This window comes from Falco biarmicus, chromosome 1, assembly GCF_023638135.1.
Source record: "Falco biarmicus isolate bFalBia1 chromosome 1, bFalBia1.pri, whole genome shotgun sequence".
In the NCBI taxonomy this organism is placed as follows: domain Eukaryota; kingdom Metazoa; phylum Chordata; class Aves; order Falconiformes; family Falconidae; genus Falco; species Falco biarmicus.
The window spans coordinates 87672754-87690487 of record NC_079288.1 but is presented as its reverse complement, the minus strand read 5'-3'; the positions used below and the strand labels follow the sequence as shown (position 1 = coordinate 87690487).

General features: G+C 50.5%; 2 protein-coding genes across 3 annotated transcripts; one reads left to right on the top strand and one right to left on the bottom strand.

The window, feature by feature from the left end:
- Positions 1 to 304: 304 nt before the first annotated feature.
- PRADC1 (protease associated domain containing 1) lies at positions 305 to 4012 on the bottom strand. Of its 2 annotated transcripts, none has more exons than XM_056344665.1 (5): positions 3823 to 4012; positions 2575 to 2675; positions 1775 to 1884; positions 1164 to 1331; positions 305 to 893 (listed from the first exon to the last, which is right to left on the bottom strand). In XM_056344665.1, the coding sequence occupies exons 1-5, from the start codon at positions 3995 to 3997 to the stop codon at positions 773 to 775; spliced, it is 675 nt and encodes a 224-aa protein (XP_056200640.1). In that variant the 5' UTR covers positions 3998 to 4012; the 3' UTR covers positions 305 to 772. The 2 variants fall into 2 exon arrangements, with proteins under 2 accessions (XP_056200640.1, XP_056200650.1); XM_056344675.1 differs by lacking the exon at positions 3823 to 4012 and adding an exon at positions 3550 to 3691.
- On the top strand, positions 3995 to 17131 carry CCT7 (chaperonin containing TCP1 subunit 7). Its single transcript, XM_056344637.1, has 12 exons — positions 3995 to 4135; positions 5564 to 5717; positions 7174 to 7280; positions 7732 to 7857; positions 8513 to 8565; positions 9578 to 9749; positions 11370 to 11534; positions 12642 to 12830; positions 13455 to 13552; positions 14269 to 14401; positions 15470 to 15676; positions 16505 to 17131. The coding sequence occupies exons 1-12, from the start codon at positions 4130 to 4132 to the stop codon at positions 16727 to 16729; spliced, it is 1635 nt and encodes a 544-aa protein (XP_056200612.1). The 5' UTR covers positions 3995 to 4129; the 3' UTR covers positions 16730 to 17131.
- The last annotated feature ends 603 nt before the right edge of the window (positions 17132 to 17734 follow it).

Below are 17734 nucleotides of genomic sequence, written 5' to 3'. Positions count from 1 at the left end.
GATGAGGGCTACACTCCAGAGGCTGGTCCCGGTGGGGACACAGAGATCTGGGGATGAGAGAATAGGTGCCTGCTGATGTTTGGGCTCTGGATCTGTGACCAGTCCCCCCTTGGGGATGGGTGCTGGACGCTATGTTGTCCCGTGGGGCTGTTTCTGCCCCAGTGCATGACTGATCTGTGTCGCACAGGGCCCTGATGTGAGCCTGGCCCCCGTTTGCAGAAGGCACCTTGGGAAGTTTCCTAGGAAAATTGGGGGGATGAGATTTGTCCCTTCATCCTGACTGCTGGAAAAAAATAAGAGAAACTTCCCTTTCTCTAAAACTTGTTCAGACTTCATTAACTCAGACAAAAATACAGATGTTGGGCGAGTCCTGCTAGTAGAGACCAAGCCTGTATCTCACTCTCCCTCCCCTCTCTGTCAGACTGCACCACTCCTGCATCCTTCTAAATTAGCAGCAGTAATTACTGGTGGCATCTTACACATTGTTAAAATGTTTCTTGGGGAAGTGCTGGCCTGGTCCGGGCCATCGCCTCCCTCCAGAAAGTCACTACAAAGAGTGGTCGGTGCCAGGCTCAGAGTTCCCACTGCTGGCACTGGTGTTTGCCCTTCAGCCACATGCCGGTGGCAGCAGAGATCTCCTTGTTGCTGAATCGGGTGAGGCTGTGTGGTAGGATCTCTTGAGTTCGTTGGGATCCTTTTCCTCAAACCTGGTCCCCGGGGCAAGCTCCTGGGATCCACCGAGAAGTCCTTGATCCGCTGCAGCCCCCCACTGCTACCAGAAGGTCCAGGGGGGCTGCATCATTTCGTACGTGGGGATGCTGGTGACATTGACGGGAATGGAGATGATAGCCCAGGGGAGCCCGTGCTGCTCCAGCGAGCGTCTGATCATGTACCTGGAAGGACAAAGAGGCGACAAGTGTGCCTGAGCCACTGGAGTTGGGAGAGCAGAGCCCAGATGTGAGCATAAACCATAAACCAGCTCAAAGAGAAACTCTGTGGATTAATTATGACTGAATCCACTAAAAATTTGGCTCATAAAGCTCAGCTAGGACATGCTGATCACTGGGACCTCCCTGTTTGTGGGAACAAGGCTGTTGCTTGGCCCTTCCTGTGAGACATTCTGCACCTGCGAAGATGAGATGTCCCTTGGCCAAGGCACCTACCCATCCCTGCCCAGCAGGAAAAGTGCGGGGATGTCGGCTGTCCGCCTGGTGCTGTCCTGGATCATCTCGATGTAGAAGCTGTCGTTATCATAGGCGTTATCTGCGATGATCACTGCCCGCCCTCCATGCTCCTGGATCACTCGTGTCTTCGACAGGAATGAGCAACCCCTGGGGCAGAGAGTGATAAAACCCTGGGTGACCACAGGCAGATCCTCGGCAGGTACGAAACCTGCAAGCGCCAGAGCTTGCCTGCAGATGCCCAAAGCAGGGGCTGTCTCCCTGGCCCCACGCCTCCCCCAAACCCTGCTCCTCTTTGAGTCTGTATTTTAGGCAGCAGCTGCCCACACTCAGCCATTTTCTCCTAAATAAATATAAAATCAAATAGGGTTTTTTTCCACCTTAGCACAGGCTGTTTCTAAGAGATGCAACATGGAACAATCTGGGGTGGGAACACCCTCGCATTTTCCTCATATACCCACGTGGCATAAGTCACAGGAAGAAGCTGGAGGTGACAGTAAAACGTAGCCATGGCACTGTCACCCTCTGTGCCACTGGCAGCTCCCCTCCTGCCCAAGGGTCCCCCTCAAACACTCCCGTGGCGCCAGACATACCCCCTCTCCACCAAGGCGATCTGGTCCTGGATGAAGACACCATTATTCAGCTCTCCGCAGGCTTCAGGGGGATCCGCCGGGACCAGGTGGATCTGGTCGTACCTTGTGTTCTCCAAGGAGACAGGCAGGGGTGAGCAAGGGGGGTGATCAGGGCTGTTTCCCACCCCCAGCCCCTCCGCAGCTGTCCCTGCTGTCCCGTGCCCTGCTCGTCTCTGTGTGGGGTGTGCTTTTGGGGAGATCTAGGGCTCCCAGGGGCAGGGAGGCTGGTTGCCCCATTCCAGCCCCTGCAGAGCCATCCTGACCTCACTCACCAGCTCGCCTATATCTTGCTGCCACCATGGGGAGGGGAAACAAAGGCACGGCACCATCCACCCATACAAGTGCTCCTGGGGAACGTGTGCAGAGCCAGAAAGTGTCTTTTCCTCTGGTCCTTGATGTCCCACATGCTTCCTAGCAGATCTGCTCCTGCACCCACATCCTGACTCCGGGTTTATTGAGGGAAAGGTCTTACATCTGCAGAGCAGTCGATTTATCTCAGCCCAGCCATCCTGGGGCTGTGCCTGTCTCAGCTCTTGGAGAAGGAAAGACCAGGGCTCCCTGAACACACAGGGGCCACACTCCCCCTCTGAAAGCCTGCTGAGGCTGAAGGCAGCGACCAGCACGTGCCTCCTTCATAAGGGCAGACTCATGGAAGAATAATTGTCTCCATTTTTAGAAAAGGTTCAAATGACTGGGCCCTGCAATGGAGAAATATTAGGATGGAGGGACGCAAACTGACAGATTCAGTTCTTAATACTTACAAACACACCACCAAAATCCTTGGCTGGAGTGGCAGTGAAGATGTAGCGGATGTCTCCGGGGCTCAGCACTTGGAAATATAAGTATTCATGGAGGCGTAAACCTGTGTGTGCATGGAGAGAGGTGAGAGGCAGAGAAAACAAAAGGGGAAATTCCTGAAAAATGGGAAAATACCCAGCTATGGCTCCTGAACTGCACCACGCTGAAGGGAACACACCCTCCTGGCCAGGCCCTGGAGCTCTGCGAGGGGAGATGCACCAGCACCCAGGAGCACAGAGATGGGGGAAAAGGCACTGGGACTGAGGTGCACAAGGGGAAGGGGAAAACACAGCCGGACCGCAGAGGCGATAGGGATGACATGCACACAGATTGAGAGGCGCAGCAGGGAAACACCATCTCAGGGCAGGGGCACCTTGAAAAGAAATGCACCCGGGATGGGGTGCTGGGGGGGAAATGCCATGGGGATGGGGTGCACCAAGGCAAAATGCACCCAGACTGGGGTGCTGGAGGGGGAAATGCAACGGGGCTGGGGTGTACTAAGGGGAAATGCACCCGGATTGGGGTGCTGGAGTGGGGAAATGCAGTGGTGCCAAGGTGCACAGAGGGGAAATACACCCGGACTGGGGTGCTGGAGGGGGAAATACACCCGGATTGGGGTGCTGGAGGGGGAAATGCATCGGGGCCGGGCTGCACCGAGGGGAAATGGACTCGGATTGGGGTGCAGGGGGGGAAAAATGCAGCAGGGCCAGGGTGCAGAGAGGGGACAGGCACCTTACTGTCTGTGCACGGAGGGGAAATGCACCCAGAACGCGTGCGCTGGATGGGGAAATGCAATTAGGTCGGGGTGCATCAAGGGAAATGCACCCGGACTGGGGTGCAGGAAAGGGAAATGCACCCGGATCGGGGTGTACAGAGGGGAAAGGCAGCCAGGCCGGTGTGCGAGGGGAAGAGGGGCCGGGCCGGCCGCTTGCACTCACCGCGGGCCGGGCAGGAGCAGAGGCAGAGGCAGAGCCAGAGCGAGCGGCAGAGCATGGCTGCGCCCGGCACCGCCCAGTGCCCCGCCCAGCGCGCCCCCGCCCCGCGCCCATTGGCGGCGCTCCCGCCCCGCGCCTTTCTATTGGTTTACGCTGCCATCAATCTCCTGAGAGACCGGGAGGCCCGGCACGGAGGCCTGCGCGGCCTGGGGCCAGCGCTGCGCTCTCCGGCCCTGTCAGCACGGTGTCAGCGGTGGGGCCCCGGTGTCCCCTCACCAGCTCTGCCACGTAAAGCTCCACTCTCCAGCCCTGCTCGCCTCCGGCCTTGTGCCCGCTGCCTTGTCCGGCAAACAGCGAGCCGTTTTCCCAGGCCGGTTTGGACTCCCTGCCTCTCTATGGCTGTTCGGGAGGGAGGGGCGGTCGCCGGAGCCGCTCTGTCCGCCCGTACCATAGATAGCGGCCGGAAGTGGTCGCCTAGCTTCCCTTCCCTTCCGGCCGCGGGGAAGCTTCTCGGCGGGCGCAGTGCATTGTGGGGTGGGGTCTGTCTGAGACGCGGGCAGCGAGAGTGAGGAGCGCCGCCGGGATGATGGTGAGTGTCATCCGCCGCCATCGTCGCCGCTGCCGCGCCTCGCTGCCTGGGCGCGGCTTGCCGGGGCTCCGCTACGCTCCAGGGGCCTTGTTTGGCGGGGCTGTGGAGGGGCTGGGGCGCGCTTGGGTCGGTGGAGGGGTGCGGATGGCAGAGGCCGCCTTGTCGCAGAGGCCTGCCGCTAGCCGGGGTGGGGGGGGCAGGTCGGCCCCCCGTTCCTGCTGGGCTCCTGGGCCCGGTGGGGAGGGTCTGGGTGGGAGCGGTGCGTGCTGGGAGTTGTAGGCCTGCAGCCCGGTGCGTGGGGCTGCCGGGGCCCCGGCCCGCGGCCTCCACCCCAGCCTCATAGCTGCGTTCCCTCGGCCGCCCGGCCCAGCTCCTCCCTCCTTTGCGGGTCCCCCTGGGCTGCGGCGCTCCCCAGCTCCGAGCCCCGTTGCTGTTGCTCGGGAGCAGGTAGGCTTGTGGCACAAAAGCCTTGCTTTTCTTGGGGGTGCAAGCGTTTGCGTTCCGTTACTGTCTTAGCTCTGGTGGATGTGGAAGAATCTGGTACGTTTTCTTTCACAGAATCTTGCCAGGATTTAGAGAGCCCTGGCTGTGATCCTCACCCCCCTCTTCTACTCACACATCAGACCCTTGGCCCCAGCCTTGTCAGTCTTATTGTGCAACAGTCGTATAATTTTGCTGTCTGCCCACAGGTGGCTGTTTAAAACTGTTTAAAACCTTGCAACCATTGGCTGTGTTGAAACTTTGTTTGAGCTTTGCCTGGAATGCATCTTTGGTTTGCTTTCTGAAAAGGGCTGGTGTGCTCTCAGAGCAGTGAGAAGCTTTTGTCTGCTCTGGCATCTTGATATCCTCTAAGCTATCTCCAGCACAGTTTACTGTCAGACAGGAGTAATCCCTTAAATTGTGCTGGTCTACTTCATCTTCTCTGTGACAGCATCTTTCAACAGTTGCCATCCTTGGGGCAGCTGGGACACTGATTTGAGGTGTGACAGGCAAAAGGCCTTTGTGCCTGTTCTGCTGGACATCTTGCTGGTGCTGTAATAAAAAAAAAGTCGCTGATTCAGGCACAGCGTTCCTGCAGTTCTCTGCGGTCTTAGTAACTACTACATGTACTGTCTTCTCCAGTCTAGCACCAGAATCAGAACTTTGCTGGGCTATGCTGTACAGGGGAAGCCACTGATTTTGGGACTGTTATGTCCCAGAGCGTTTACTGGGGACAGTTGGGTGAATTCCAGTTACACTGTGGAAGCAGCGAGAGATGGAAGGTGGTCGGATTGTGTCAAGTCAGAAGAATGTTAAAGAGGCTGGAGGTTTTGGTCTTAGTCTTTTTTGCATGATTGTAGCTTGCTGCACTGTGTGAGGAGTTAGCTCCAGGTTGCCTGCAGGCTGTTTGGATCAGAGTAATGACTTTTCTGTGGGTTCTCTCTTCAGCCAACGCCGGTTATCCTGCTGAAGGAGGGGACGGATACCTCACAGGGGATCCCTCAGCTTGTCAGCAACATCAATGCCTGCCAGGTTATCGCAGAAGCAGTACGCACTACCCTGGGACCTCGGGGCATGGACAAGCTCATCGTGGATGACCGGGGTAAGCACTGGGCAGTGACATTCCACAGCTATGTAGAAACGTGACTTGGAAAAATAATCTCTTAAGTGTAGTGCATGCTGGCAGCGTACATATTTACATACTTAATTGATATGTGGTCGTATCAATTAAACCCAGTTTTTGCATATATGCAGACTTGAACTTCCTCACTCCATACTAAACTTAACTCTCATGATAGAGGTTCAGGTTATGTCTCAATGTTCAGTTTCATACCTTGGCTCTGGCTTCCACTGTTGCAGAGAAGATAATTGTCAGACCTACCTGAGGAAGTCCGTGTTTGTTGCCTACTAGCCTGAGTTAAAGCAGCTGTGGCCTTTGTTTTGAGATCGAGTAGATCCAGGGTTAGTGGGACTAGATACAAGAGAGTCCACCCCAGAAAGGAGAAACAGTGTGTTTCAGGAAAGACCAGAGCCTGGTCTTCAGGTATCCCAACCATCTGTGTTATTTTATTTTTTTAAATGAGGCTCATATCTGTGGAGTTACTCGGCACTTGTTGTGGCTGAGTGTGAGGTCAGTGGATGTTACTGGGTAGACTTTTTTTTTTTTTGGGTGTGATTTAGTGGTGAGGCTTGCCCCTACTCTGAAAAGACTTGTATGAAGTCACCAAACTAGTGTATTATTTGTTACTTTTTACAGTTGGTGTTACTGGAGGGTGGGGTGGAAGGTCTTAGTACTGTCTTTAAATAGTTTTTACAAATGGGAACTGTAATAACTTTTATTAAAAAGGATCATTAGATTTAAATTCACCTAATAACTGGTATGATTGATTTCTAGTCTTTTTCTTCATGTGAGTGTCAGACTAGAATATCTGGTTATGTCTGTCTGGAGAGGCTATTGAGAAGTAAGAGACAAATGAATTTAAAGCTCCTATTAATTGATGCCGAGAGTTTTTCTGCACTCAGACTAACTTCACTTAATCTGCTCCAAAAATGGACTAAAAAGATGCTGTTGATAGGGAATGGAGGTACCTGCTGAGACACCCTCTGTGAAACACCCTTACCCATGAAGGTGATCACTTCACTTTCCTTTTCAGCCAATTTGTAGTTGTGCGTCTGGCTGTAGGAGTGCATTAAAATATTGTGGTGATCATGTTTCAAATCACGTAGGAGATAAACACAAGTCATTTAGCTGAAGAAAAATTACTGTTAAGTGGAAATTCGGAGTGAGATCCTGTGGTTGTTTAGACATGACGGAAATCACAACGATGCAGGACCGGTGCTTGATTGGGATGCTCTGTAGTGCAGTAATGGGTTGAGGCCACATTTGACCTGAAAGGCGAAATGGTGAAGCACAGTGAGACTGGCTGCTCTGAAATTACTATCGTATTAATGTCTCCCTGAGGTCTGAGGAGCTCCCTTGCATGTTGGGTGCCCTTTCACAGTGACAGGGCTTTACTCGCAGCAGTTGAGCTTGACTTCCTTTTCTGCATCAATCCTAGGCAAAGCCACGATCTCTAACGATGGTGCCACTATCCTGAAGCTCCTTGATGTTGTCCATCCGGCTGCAAAGACGTTAGTGGACATTGCCAAATCTCAAGATGCAGAGGTAGGAGGGTAACCTGGCTGCGCTCAGAAGCATAACATGCAGCAGCAAGCTTGCCTCGCGGTGGTGATTCTGTGGGCTTTGTGTTAACTGATGGGAATTGCTTGGGGAGTGCTGGCATTTATGCTGGTTTCTTCATTGATGCCTTCTCTTCTGTGGTAACTTTCAGATCTTATACACTGTTTCAGCTAGATCTGATGGGTAGTTTGAAACCTCAAAGATACAAAGTTCATGTTTTATGAACATAGGTGACTGGGAAATGAGACTTTGTGCTCAAATGGGATGTAGTGTGAACCCAGCTCTTCTTAATCACTGAAGAATTCAAGTGCAAATCTGTGAGCGGAGAAAATTACAAAATCTGTTTTTCTCTGGAAGCCCTTGTGTGGTTTATGAAGCTGCTGTCATGGTGGCCCTGCAGTGTGTGGATGACAGAGAGCATTTCCTCTCCATGCAGGTTGGTGATGGTACCACGTCTGTAACTCTGCTTGCTGCAGAGTTCCTGAAACAAGTGAAACCCTACGTGGAGGAAGGCCTCCATCCTCAAATCATCATCCGCGCCTTCCGCACGGCGACGCAGCTGGTAAGGTGGCGCCGCTTATAGCTGAGGGAGGGCTCAGCTGCTGCTGCAGAGCTGAGGGTTGTATTGGGCTCCTCCACAGTGTCTGGGGAGAGGAGGTCTGTGCCAAAGAGGGAAAATAACACACTTCCAGGCAGAACTCAGTAATGAATGGGCGTGGGGAGTGACAGTAGTGATATCATGTCATCCTACTGCAAACATCAGCTGCCTTTTGTGGTGTCAGTGAGCTGTTATTAGCGGTTAGTACCTCTGGAGTGCTATTGCTTTGTGTTTTTTCCAAGAAAGAATAAATAAATGAGAAAAATTGTTTCCCATTCTCTTGTAATTTACTGATGCTTAGGAAACCTTACATCTAATGACACCCATCAGTTCCATTAAACTGAATCTTCTCAGGAGGTTAACTCCCTCAACAGCCCTTTGGTTCCCCAGTTCTCAGCTTAAAACTGCGGAGCAGCTCTGAGCCTCTTCCCAGTCCTCTATGCTGGTGTGTTTCTTAGAATTACTGTGGTAGAAGGGGTGGAATAGCTTAAATGCCTGAAACTTCAAGTGATGTTGAAGTAGGAAATAGAAGATGACATAAAATACAAAGCGAAGTTGGAGATCTTGTCAGCTTAAGTGCATGAATCATTAATCCAGCTGTTGGCTTGTGTTTTGACAGGCTGTAAACAAGATAAAAGACATTGCTGTTGCAGTGAAGAAGGAAGATAAAGAGTAAGTTTCCCTTACAAACAACCTGGCTGCGTGTAGCTGGGCTTCAGGTAGCTGGTGTGAGGGTGTTTCTGACTTATACTTTGGCTCTGGCTGAGGTCTCGAGGTCAGGCCAAACAGCTACAGCCTCACACCAGGTTTATTGTTGAATTTTTTGGAATTTCCTGCTCCTCTGGGGGAGATGCCATGCCATCACTTGGGCTGCACTGAAGTATGTAGGTCAGTGTCTTCCAGTGCACATGGAGGAAGCTAGGTACCAAAATAAGCGGCCTGATTCCTTTATTTCCAGTGGTGGTGGTGATTTACGGCTTTTGCTGTAATTGGTGGCAGTATTGAATGCTCAGTGCTTCTCTGAAAATCGGATCGCTTCTTAGCTGTTGAATACGTGAACTTAGACAGCTAATAGCAGTAAGGAAATGATCCCTTCATCTGAGGGGAGAATGCTAGAGTTCGTTTTCTCCCTGCATTTTAAGCTCTTGTCTGCTTGATCTGACCTTACTAATACCTGCAGTAAAATTTCAAGTTCAACTGCATAACCATCTTAAATCATAATATCCTTCCCGCTGTCCTGTGATGTGAAATACAGCAGTTCTCATGGTCAGCAATAACTCGGGTGGTAAGAGCCTGGGAGCTGGAGCCATATTTCCCTAGTGTCCCTTGTGTCATCCACTCTGTTGTGGCATGTTACCTGAGTTAATACTTAGAAGATGCCACCTTCAGAGGATTTCAGAAACTTCTTACTGCCTTTGGTTGAAGGAGATGATGCTGAGCCCTGCTGTTTTGCTCAGGCTTGTGGTGTCTAGTAGCCAGCCGACCTGGTCAGTACTTGGGCTCAGATAGGCAGAATTGTACTTCGACAGTCTGGGCTTTGATGTGTGTGTCTTGCTTTCCACATGGATAGAAGGGAGCTGATCTTTTGCCTCTCCTGAGTGGATTAATCATGTCATACATGATGTTCTGTGAGCTTGTGAAAAGAATCTGCAAGTGAACAAGACCTTGTTTTTATCTCTTGCAGTGAACAGAGAAGCCTGCTCGAGAAGTGTGCAGCCACAGCCCTGAGCTCTAAGCTGATCTCCCAGAGCAAGGAGTTTTTCTCCAAGATGGTTGTAGATGCTGTCATGATGTTAGATGACTTATTACAACTTAAAATGATTGGAATAAAGAAGGTGCAAGGAGGTGCTTTAGAAGTAAGTTCTGTTGGAGCCTGTCCTGAAAGGATAGGAGATGGTGATCATGGCTCCTTTGATAAGTTGACTAGCAGAAATGCAGCCCAGGTTGATGGTGCCTGTTCAGGAATTACCAAAGCAAAAGCAAGCTGTTGATGTGAGGAAAAAGCTTAGTGAGTAGGACTTGATTTCTTTTCTGTAGGTAGAGAATCTGGGGTTTTTGAGCCAAATACACTCTTATCTCACTGCTGTCTGTAGTGAATGTTGTTACTGGTACGAATTTAATTTATATCTCTGTAAATTAATTTTTTTGTGTGTGGGAAGTCTTTGTTAATAGGAACCAATAGCCATACAGTCCTGGTTGTATGCTTGACTACTGGGTTGGAGGAGAAAAAGCAAAGAAAATGCTGTGAATGAGCTGATCTAGTGGTGGGCAGGGTAGATGGGCTGTGTGGTTTATACTGCAGTGCTGAAATATACCTGTTGTGCCTGGGACTGCATGCAGGTATGTGGCAGGGAGTTTTTCTTGGGCTGTGGACAGCTGGTGTGTCTGTGCTCTCTCGTGCCTGTGTCCTGTATAGGTTTGGCCCATTGCTTGGGACCCTTCTGCTGGAAAGTAAAGCTCACCACAGTCTCTCTGAATTATTATTCTGTGGCTGTTACTGTCTGTAAACACTCCTCATAAGCATTTTTTTTTGAGAAGAGACATTATAATCATGCTATTATCTTGCCCAGACAACTAATTTAGTGAATTGGGAACAATTCAGCATCTGTTTTTGTGGTGTCTGGGCCTGCTGGTGTTCTGAGGCTTGCAGAAATTGGTCCCCTGGGGAGGGTGGTGTCTCCCGTTCTGGCTAAAAGCAGCTCGCCATGGTCAGGGTTGTTTGACCCTTGTATTCTGCTGTTAGACTCCTTTATTCTGCTGTAGGTCTCCTTGGAGACCTATGAGGATGGGGCAAAGAATTTAACATGCTATTCTCCAGGGTTTGTGAGAGATCCGGGGTTGTCTTGCCCTGTCAGCTGGAGCAGAGGTGGTCTGTGATTGTCCTAGTTTAGGAGGGACAGGGATCCTCTGGGCTGCAGTGGCTGGGCAGGGCCACGTCTGCCGTGTGGTTGGATACTTCTGGAGTGGGAGACGTAGATGTTGATTCCTCTACCATCTGTGAAGTCAAGAAGTTAACTTCAGGGGACTGCAGTGTGGGGCAGGGCAGTCCTGCTGCAAAACAATCCCAGAGGTGGTGATGGAGCTTGGAAAAACAAACCAGGGCAAAAAAAACGCCCAACCCCAAACCCCGAGCATGGGGCTGTGAATGAGAAGTATCCATCTTCAAAGGGTAGAAATGGGAAAGACATCAGAGAGGGAACAGATTGCTCCATCCCTTGATCTTCAGATTGTGTATAGCGTCTTCTGCTGCGGTGTCTTGAGGGGTAGAAAGGCAGTGATAGAAGCTGATTTTGTGAACAGAGAGAAGAAAATACTTGCTGCTTGTTTTCTCTAAAAGTGGGTTAATCAAAGGAGACAGCTGTTGGTGAATGCTTTGTAAATGAGGACTCTGAAAGCAGGGAGTTTCCTGTGGGAGTTATTAACCCTGTTGAGAAAACCTTGGGAGGCTGAGCCTAACACAAATCCCTGTCTTCAAGGACTCGCAGCTGGTGGCCGGAGTTGCCTTTAAGAAGACATTCTCCTATGCTGGGTTTGAAATGCAGCCCAAGAAGTATCAGTCTCCCAAGATAGCCTTGCTGAACGTGGAGCTGGAGCTCAAGGCCGAGAAGGACAATGCTGAAGTCAGAGTAAACACAGTGGAGGTAAGAGCCGGAAGGGGAGCTTGTCGCGCTTTCTCATGCCTGCAAGATGTGGTGGCTACTTGAGAGAGCCGGTGGGATAAATTGGATTGCCTTCTGGTTGTCCTTCCCCCCCCCCCCCCAAAATAGCTGGTGGGTTATGCTGCCTCGTTTGGGAGAAGGGTATGGCAGACTTCGTATTACAGCAGGTTTAGGGTCTGTTTCTGCTCAGTCATTGTGTCTCTGCTATGCTGTGATAAGCTGTGGGCTGTGGGGTGGCTTCTTTATGCCTAACAAGTGGCCTTCCAGGGCAAGCTTATTTAGCAGTGCTTTAAATGCTGAAAGAGCCGCTTCGTATTTAAGCAAACAAGGTAGCCATTTGGACACTAGTTCTCTTTCCATCTTGTTAAAATACCTCTATGAAACACAGTCATTCTGGGACAGCTTCTTGGAAAGTTGCGTGTATTTGGTTGCTGCATAATTGTGGTATTTAAAGATCTCTGGGGGCTTTGCTTTTGGGGTCTTGACCCCACTGTGATCTTAGTAACTGTTCCCTTCCAGTTAGTCTCTCTGCCTTGGTGAAGATGGTGGTCTTTTCTGTTGTAGTCAGCTGCTGCATGTGATGTTGCCGCATGCTTTTGTAAGATTTCCCAGCTGTTTATGGCTGCATTTCACTGACAGCTGGAGCACAACAGGCTTGTGAAACCTGAGCATGCTGGTAAAGCATGAGGTTTCTCAGGATCTGTGTTTTTCCTCTGTGATAGATACTGTAAGTTTCTCCACCCCAACGTCCGTGTTCTGTAAGCGCCTCTCGGACATCAGTATAATCCCTTCTTCCTCGTGTTCTGTCTTGAGCTGTCGCTGCCTCTCTCTCTCAGTTCATCCAGCCCCTTTATTGACTCAGTTCTGCTGCTGGAAGCATTTTAAGACATGGCTCTTTGGCATAAAATTGGGTGACCTAAAATCACCTATGAGTCTTAGAAAGCAGTTGTCTGCCAGGGCTGCATGGAGCAGTGTCACCACTGCCGTTGTTTTAGAAGAGCTCTCCCTTCGCAGGCGCTGCGGTATGGTGGCGGGATGGCATTTGCAGTGCTTCATGACATGAGTGCTTGTCCCTTTTCTCCCTGCTAGGATTACCAGGCCATTGTGGATGCTGAGTGGAACATCTTGTATGACAAACTAGACAAAATCCACAAGTCGGGAGCCAAGGTTGTCCTGTCCAAACTTCCTATCGGTGATGTGGCTACCCAGTACTTTGCAGACAGAGACATGTTTTGTGCTGGCCGTGTCCCAGAAGAAGATCTCAAGCGAACTATGATGGTGAGCTACCTTGTTTTGGAACAGACTTCTGATTTAGTTTTAACAGTGCCCAGCTGGTTGTTCCCAAAACAGGGCAGTGACTGATGACTGAACGTAGTGTTCCTAACAAAGACTTAAAATTAAAATGGCATAATTTTTGCCAGTGCAGTTATTGGGTAGAGCTGCCATATACTGATGAAGCTGTGCCTTGATGGAATGAACAATCACACACTAATTGTATCTGCACTGCTTTTTTTTGTTTCTCTGCTGTTGTGACATATTGGGGTCTGTACATTGCATCGGTAGGGGGTTTATTTTCCCTACTTCTTGACTGTTCCTTTGTGAGTGGATTTTTCCTAAGCTTGCTTTGTGTAGCTGTTGGACTCTAGAGCCTGTGAGTCAGCACTTAAAAGAACCTTAATCTTATTTTGCTGTTGAGGATTATTTCTGGTGTTGGTAGCCTGGCTAGATGTGTGAGATGGGAGGGGAAGTAGAAGAGGATTTTTTTTCCCTGAATCTGGCTTGCAGGGTGGTTTTTGCATCAGCTAACAGACTGGACTGTCTCTGAAGAGTGGGAGCCTGCTGGGGAAATTTGTCTTGTTTGTCAGGGTCGGTAATGCTGTGCTTTATCTCCTTCCTGTGCAGGCCTGTGGTGGTTCCATTCAGACCAGTGTCAATGCCCTATCGGATGATGTCCTGGGCCGATGCGAGCTCTTTGAGGAGACTCAGATTGGAGGAGAGAGGTAAGTAACACCAGCTGTGAACCTGTAGTCCTGTGTAAACGCTCTGGTATTAGTTTGAAAAGTTGAGTTCTAAGCACTGGCAGTTTGAGTATCTCTCAAGGTGATGGTGTGAAAACAAGATTGTGTTACTCCTGCTTTTTATGAGTCTGAGGGGGGGCACAGGAGTAAGCTTTCACTGAAATCTTACCTCTTTTATATGCTTTTAAAAATACATATTTATTATTCCCTAGTGCCTTGTAGAAAGCATAGTGGTATTCTTTCACTTGTAACTTAAAAGCAGTGCCTTTTGAGGTTGATTGTGGCACTCGTCTGATATCCCACAGTGACACTTGACTATCAGCGGAAGTGAAGCTGGGTACAATATAATGGGGTTCTTCCCGTCGCTAGAGGAGAAATCCTCTTTGGAGCTGTCTGCTAATATCTGCTCTGTTCCTGCCAAGTGAAAATGAGAACATGGGTTTGGGGCAAAGCCTTAGCAACTGGAAGAGAGTGGATTTTCCTGGGTCAGCTTAAATTTCACTTGTGTGTTGCCTGGCTCTGCTCCTTCTTAGTTCAAGATCTGATAGGGGTTCTGCGTAGGGTGAAATGGCTTCAGTCACGCGTCAGGCTTGTAAAGAGCTTGTCTGTTCCCATACTGTCATATTGGTGCAAAGCCTGTTCAGCAGCAGCCCTGCTTCTCTGTTGCTGTAATCTTTCTTGCATTGTGCCATTGGCAGGTACAACTTCTTCACAGGCTGCCCAAAGGCAAAGACTTGCACGATAATCCTGCGAGGGGGTGCAGAGCAGTTCATGGAAGAGACGGAACGGTCCCTGCATGATGCTATCATGATAGTCAGGAGAGCAATCAAGGTAAGGACCAGTGGAGATTCCCAGTGCCAAGCCAGCAGGGAGGTTTATTGATCAGACCTGGCACAGCTGTAACTCCTAGAAACCTTTTCACACGCCAGCATTTGACTAAGGTCTCCATGGAGAGACTAGGACCTCAGCGCAGACGGCCAGCATCTGATTGATTAACTCAAGTGCTGTTCCTCAGCCAAAGCAGCGTTCTCTCTGCAATGTTGCCAGATGCTTTTCAGGCACGCCTGGGTTTTGGCTTTCTCTTCAGTACAGCTGTAACTTGGGCTTGCTGGGTTGTGGCATGTTCTGGAAACAGCCCCATCCTAAAGGGAACGCAGTCTGGGTGCGTTGGGTAAATCTGTGGTAGATTTGAATAGCAGGACTGATTTCGTCTCGATGGCATGCATGCGTGTCAGTGCCCATTAAAGCCACTTGTTCCCTCTCTTGGTGCCCAGTCTGAGGGGGTAGCTGTCCCCTGGCTGTGAAGGTAGTAGGCTGGGAGCACTGAGAGGGAAGTCTGATGCTGGTATGAATGTGTGTGCTCTGCTTGTGGAGTTGCTGGTCCTGTGTGATAGATGCCGCCTGTCTGCAGGTGTTTCTGGGTTATGCATAATAATGTGTTAAAGTGGTGTTTTCTAGTTAAAAACAGCTTTGAGGCCGAGTGCCCTGAGGGGATAGGAAGAAGCATGCCAGGATTTTTTGGAGCTGTTTTGCTTCTAGAAAGAACATCCTGATCTCCCTACTGGAAAAAAAAAAAAAAAAAAAAAAAAAAGAGGGAAATGTGCCCAGCACAAGGAGAGTGTGGTCTTCCCTCCCCTCCCTCCCCTGGTATGGTGTCTTCAGACCATCCCTTTATCTTGTGTGTAGCTGGGGAGAGCTGCAGGTAGCTGCCACTCGAGGTTTGTGACCTGTTTTGGAAGCTCCTGGCAAAGCTGGCAGGTGCCCCCAGGGATGGCAGCAGCCTGGGCTGTAGATTCCCCTGGGTCTAGTGTGTCTGCACCACCCTGATGTGCAGCAGTCGCAGGAGAGGAGGTTTTGCTGCTTTTCCCCTTGCAGTGAGAGCGTCTCCTTTTCTTTCAGAATGACTCGGTGGTTGCTGGTGGTGGTGCGATAGAGATGGAGCTTTCCAAATACCTCCGGGACTATTCCAGGACCATTCCAGGCAAGCAGCAGCTGCTGATAGGTGCTTATGCTAAAGCCCTCGAGATCATTCCCCGTCAACTCTGTGACAACGCTGGCTTTGATGCCACGAACATACTGAACAAGCTCCGAGCCAAGCACGCGCAGGTTGGTGCCCACTTTTGAGCCAAGGGCTGCATGTGTGAACCGGTAGTGTGTGTGATTTCTTTTCTTTATATTTCTTGAGCCTGGATCAGTCAGGCTCAGTTCAGCTAAGCCCGTGTTAGGCTTGTGTCCTCTTTGATTGCATGCAGCATTTTGTTTTTTGGATCAAGTATGGGCTTGGTGCAGTTTTCTATAAAAGGAGGTGATCTGGTTTTCCCTTTGATCACGGCTGTCGGGTGACTTCTATAGCTGGGAGTTCTGATTTGCTTTTTAAAAATGCATTGTTTGTCAGGAGGGAGGCTTCTATATTAAACATTAAAGTGATTAGAGTACAGAAGTTGGCTGAGCCACGTGTTTGCCTGAGGAGCTGCAGACTGAAGGTCCTGACCGCTGATCATTTTGGGTCTTGAGTGGCACACATGTGCATGCACGTGCAGTCCTGATTCAGGCAGTTAGAGGTGGCCCCTTGGCTTCTCTCTGCTTCTGCTGCTTTGGAGGGAGTCACTCCCACCATGTGTTGCCCTTCTGATGATTGTGGGGTTAGGGGGAATGCCCCAAAATGTGCGGCTGTATCTTGGGCTGCAAAAACTAGGGCTGTGGGTGGGGGAGCAAGACAGCAGTGCAGTGGAAGTCAGTCCTGTAAGGCGTCTACAGCTTCTGTCTGAAATGGAGCATGCCTCCTGTTTTACAAGGCTTCACTGGCGCTGTTTGCTGACAACAAAGGCTTTTTGGTTTTTTATTTTTCTTTGTGTTTCCCTCGAGTATTCTTCATTCAGCAAGGTCCAGTCGCTGCCTCTCCCTGAATGTTTGTCTCTGCTTCTCTCCCACCAGGGAGGTATGTGGTATGGTGTGGATGTCAACAACGAGGACATTGCCGATAACTTCGAGGCCTGTGTGTGGGAGCCAGCCATCGTGCGCATTAATGCGCTGACGGCAGCCTCGGAGGCCGCCTGCCTTATTGTCTCAGTGGACGAAACCATCAAGAACCCCCGTTCCACCGTAGACGCTGCGCCCAGCGGACGGGGCCGGGGGCGAGGCAGGCCCCACAACCACTGAAACCCCGCTCCCCGTCAGTGTTGTGACAGGGGCTGGCGCTCTCCTCCATTGTGAAAAAGAATTGATTTCTAGTTTAATTAACGGGCTGTTTACCAGATGGTCGTTTTGAGGGCTTACAGGCAACCACTGGCCTTGTTTAATTAGAGTAAATCTTGGCCTCGGTAGCGGCAGCCTCCTGCGAGGTGTCCTGCCCCAACATTTCCTACGCAGCACTGATCCCCTTAGGCTCGCCTTGTCCTTCCGCTTGGAAGCTGTGTGAGCGGAGCCCTCTTCAATGCTGGCAGGCAGTGCAGCGAGTGTGGGGTTTGTTCATATTTATACTTCCCCCTCCTCCCCCCCCTGCTGGGGGTTTTGAACCCAGGCTCAAACACAATAAAAAAGTGACTTTCTTTCGGTGGCAAACTGGGTTGTTCCTCTGTTTTCTGCTGCTTGCTTCACTCTGCAGGGTGGTAGCTTGTGGTTAAGAGTTGGATTAACCTTTTAAACTGGTTTTTGCCCTGTTTAAAAGCAGGCGCTGTGCTGGGAAGCAGGACTGGCTCTGAGCATGCCCCAGCCTTGAGACAGATTGCCTCTGTGCGTTACCCCTCTCCGATACTGCTCAGTGACATTTCTACTTGCTTTTGTTTAATGGGCCATTTACAACTCTCCTCTCGCTTCCTGGAAGGCAGTTCAGGGCGGCAGCTCTCAGTTAATTAGGTGAGTTGATGGTCCATTACACCACAAAATGTGTTACTTCTGCCCCGTTCATAAAGTGCTGCCACGCGACAGCCACTGCCAGCCCTGTTAGAGGCGTCGAGGCAGCCGATGTGTCCCGTAACGAGACCCTTGTGGCTGTTCCTCGTGGCTGAAGCGTGTTTTGGCAGCATGTGAGCGGTTGTAGTGAAACGTGAGTACAGTTACAGCTTCTGTGTAAAAGCCCTCTTTGTGTTTCTTAGTGGTGGCATTTAAATGTGAAAACACCATGGGAGAACACTGCTCTGCGGCTGGGGAGGGATAACAGCCGGG

Excerpts from the sequence above, each read along its gene's own strand:
- CCT7 (XM_056344637.1), top strand. Across the intron at positions 7,858-8,512 it reads TCCGCACGGCGACGCAGCTG|GCTGTAAACAAGATAAAAGA; the intron begins GTAAGGTGGCGC and ends GTGTTTTGACAG. Across the intron at positions 15,677-16,504 it reads TCCGAGCCAAGCACGCGCAG|GGAGGTATGTGGTATGGTGT; the intron begins GTTGGTGCCCAC and ends CTCTCCCACCAG.
- PRADC1 (XM_056344665.1), bottom strand. The coding sequence starts at position 3,997 with ATGGTACGGGCGGACAGAGCGGCTCCGGCGACCGCCCCTCCCTCCCGA. Across the intron at positions 2,676-3,822 it reads AGCTTTACGTGGCAGAGCTG|GTTTACGCCTCCATGAATAC; the intron begins GTGAGGGGACAC and ends ATGCACACACAG. Across the intron at positions 1,885-2,574 it reads AGGATTTTGGTGGTGTGTTT|AACACAAGGTACGACCAGAT; the intron begins GTAAGTATTAAG and ends GTCTCCTTGGAG.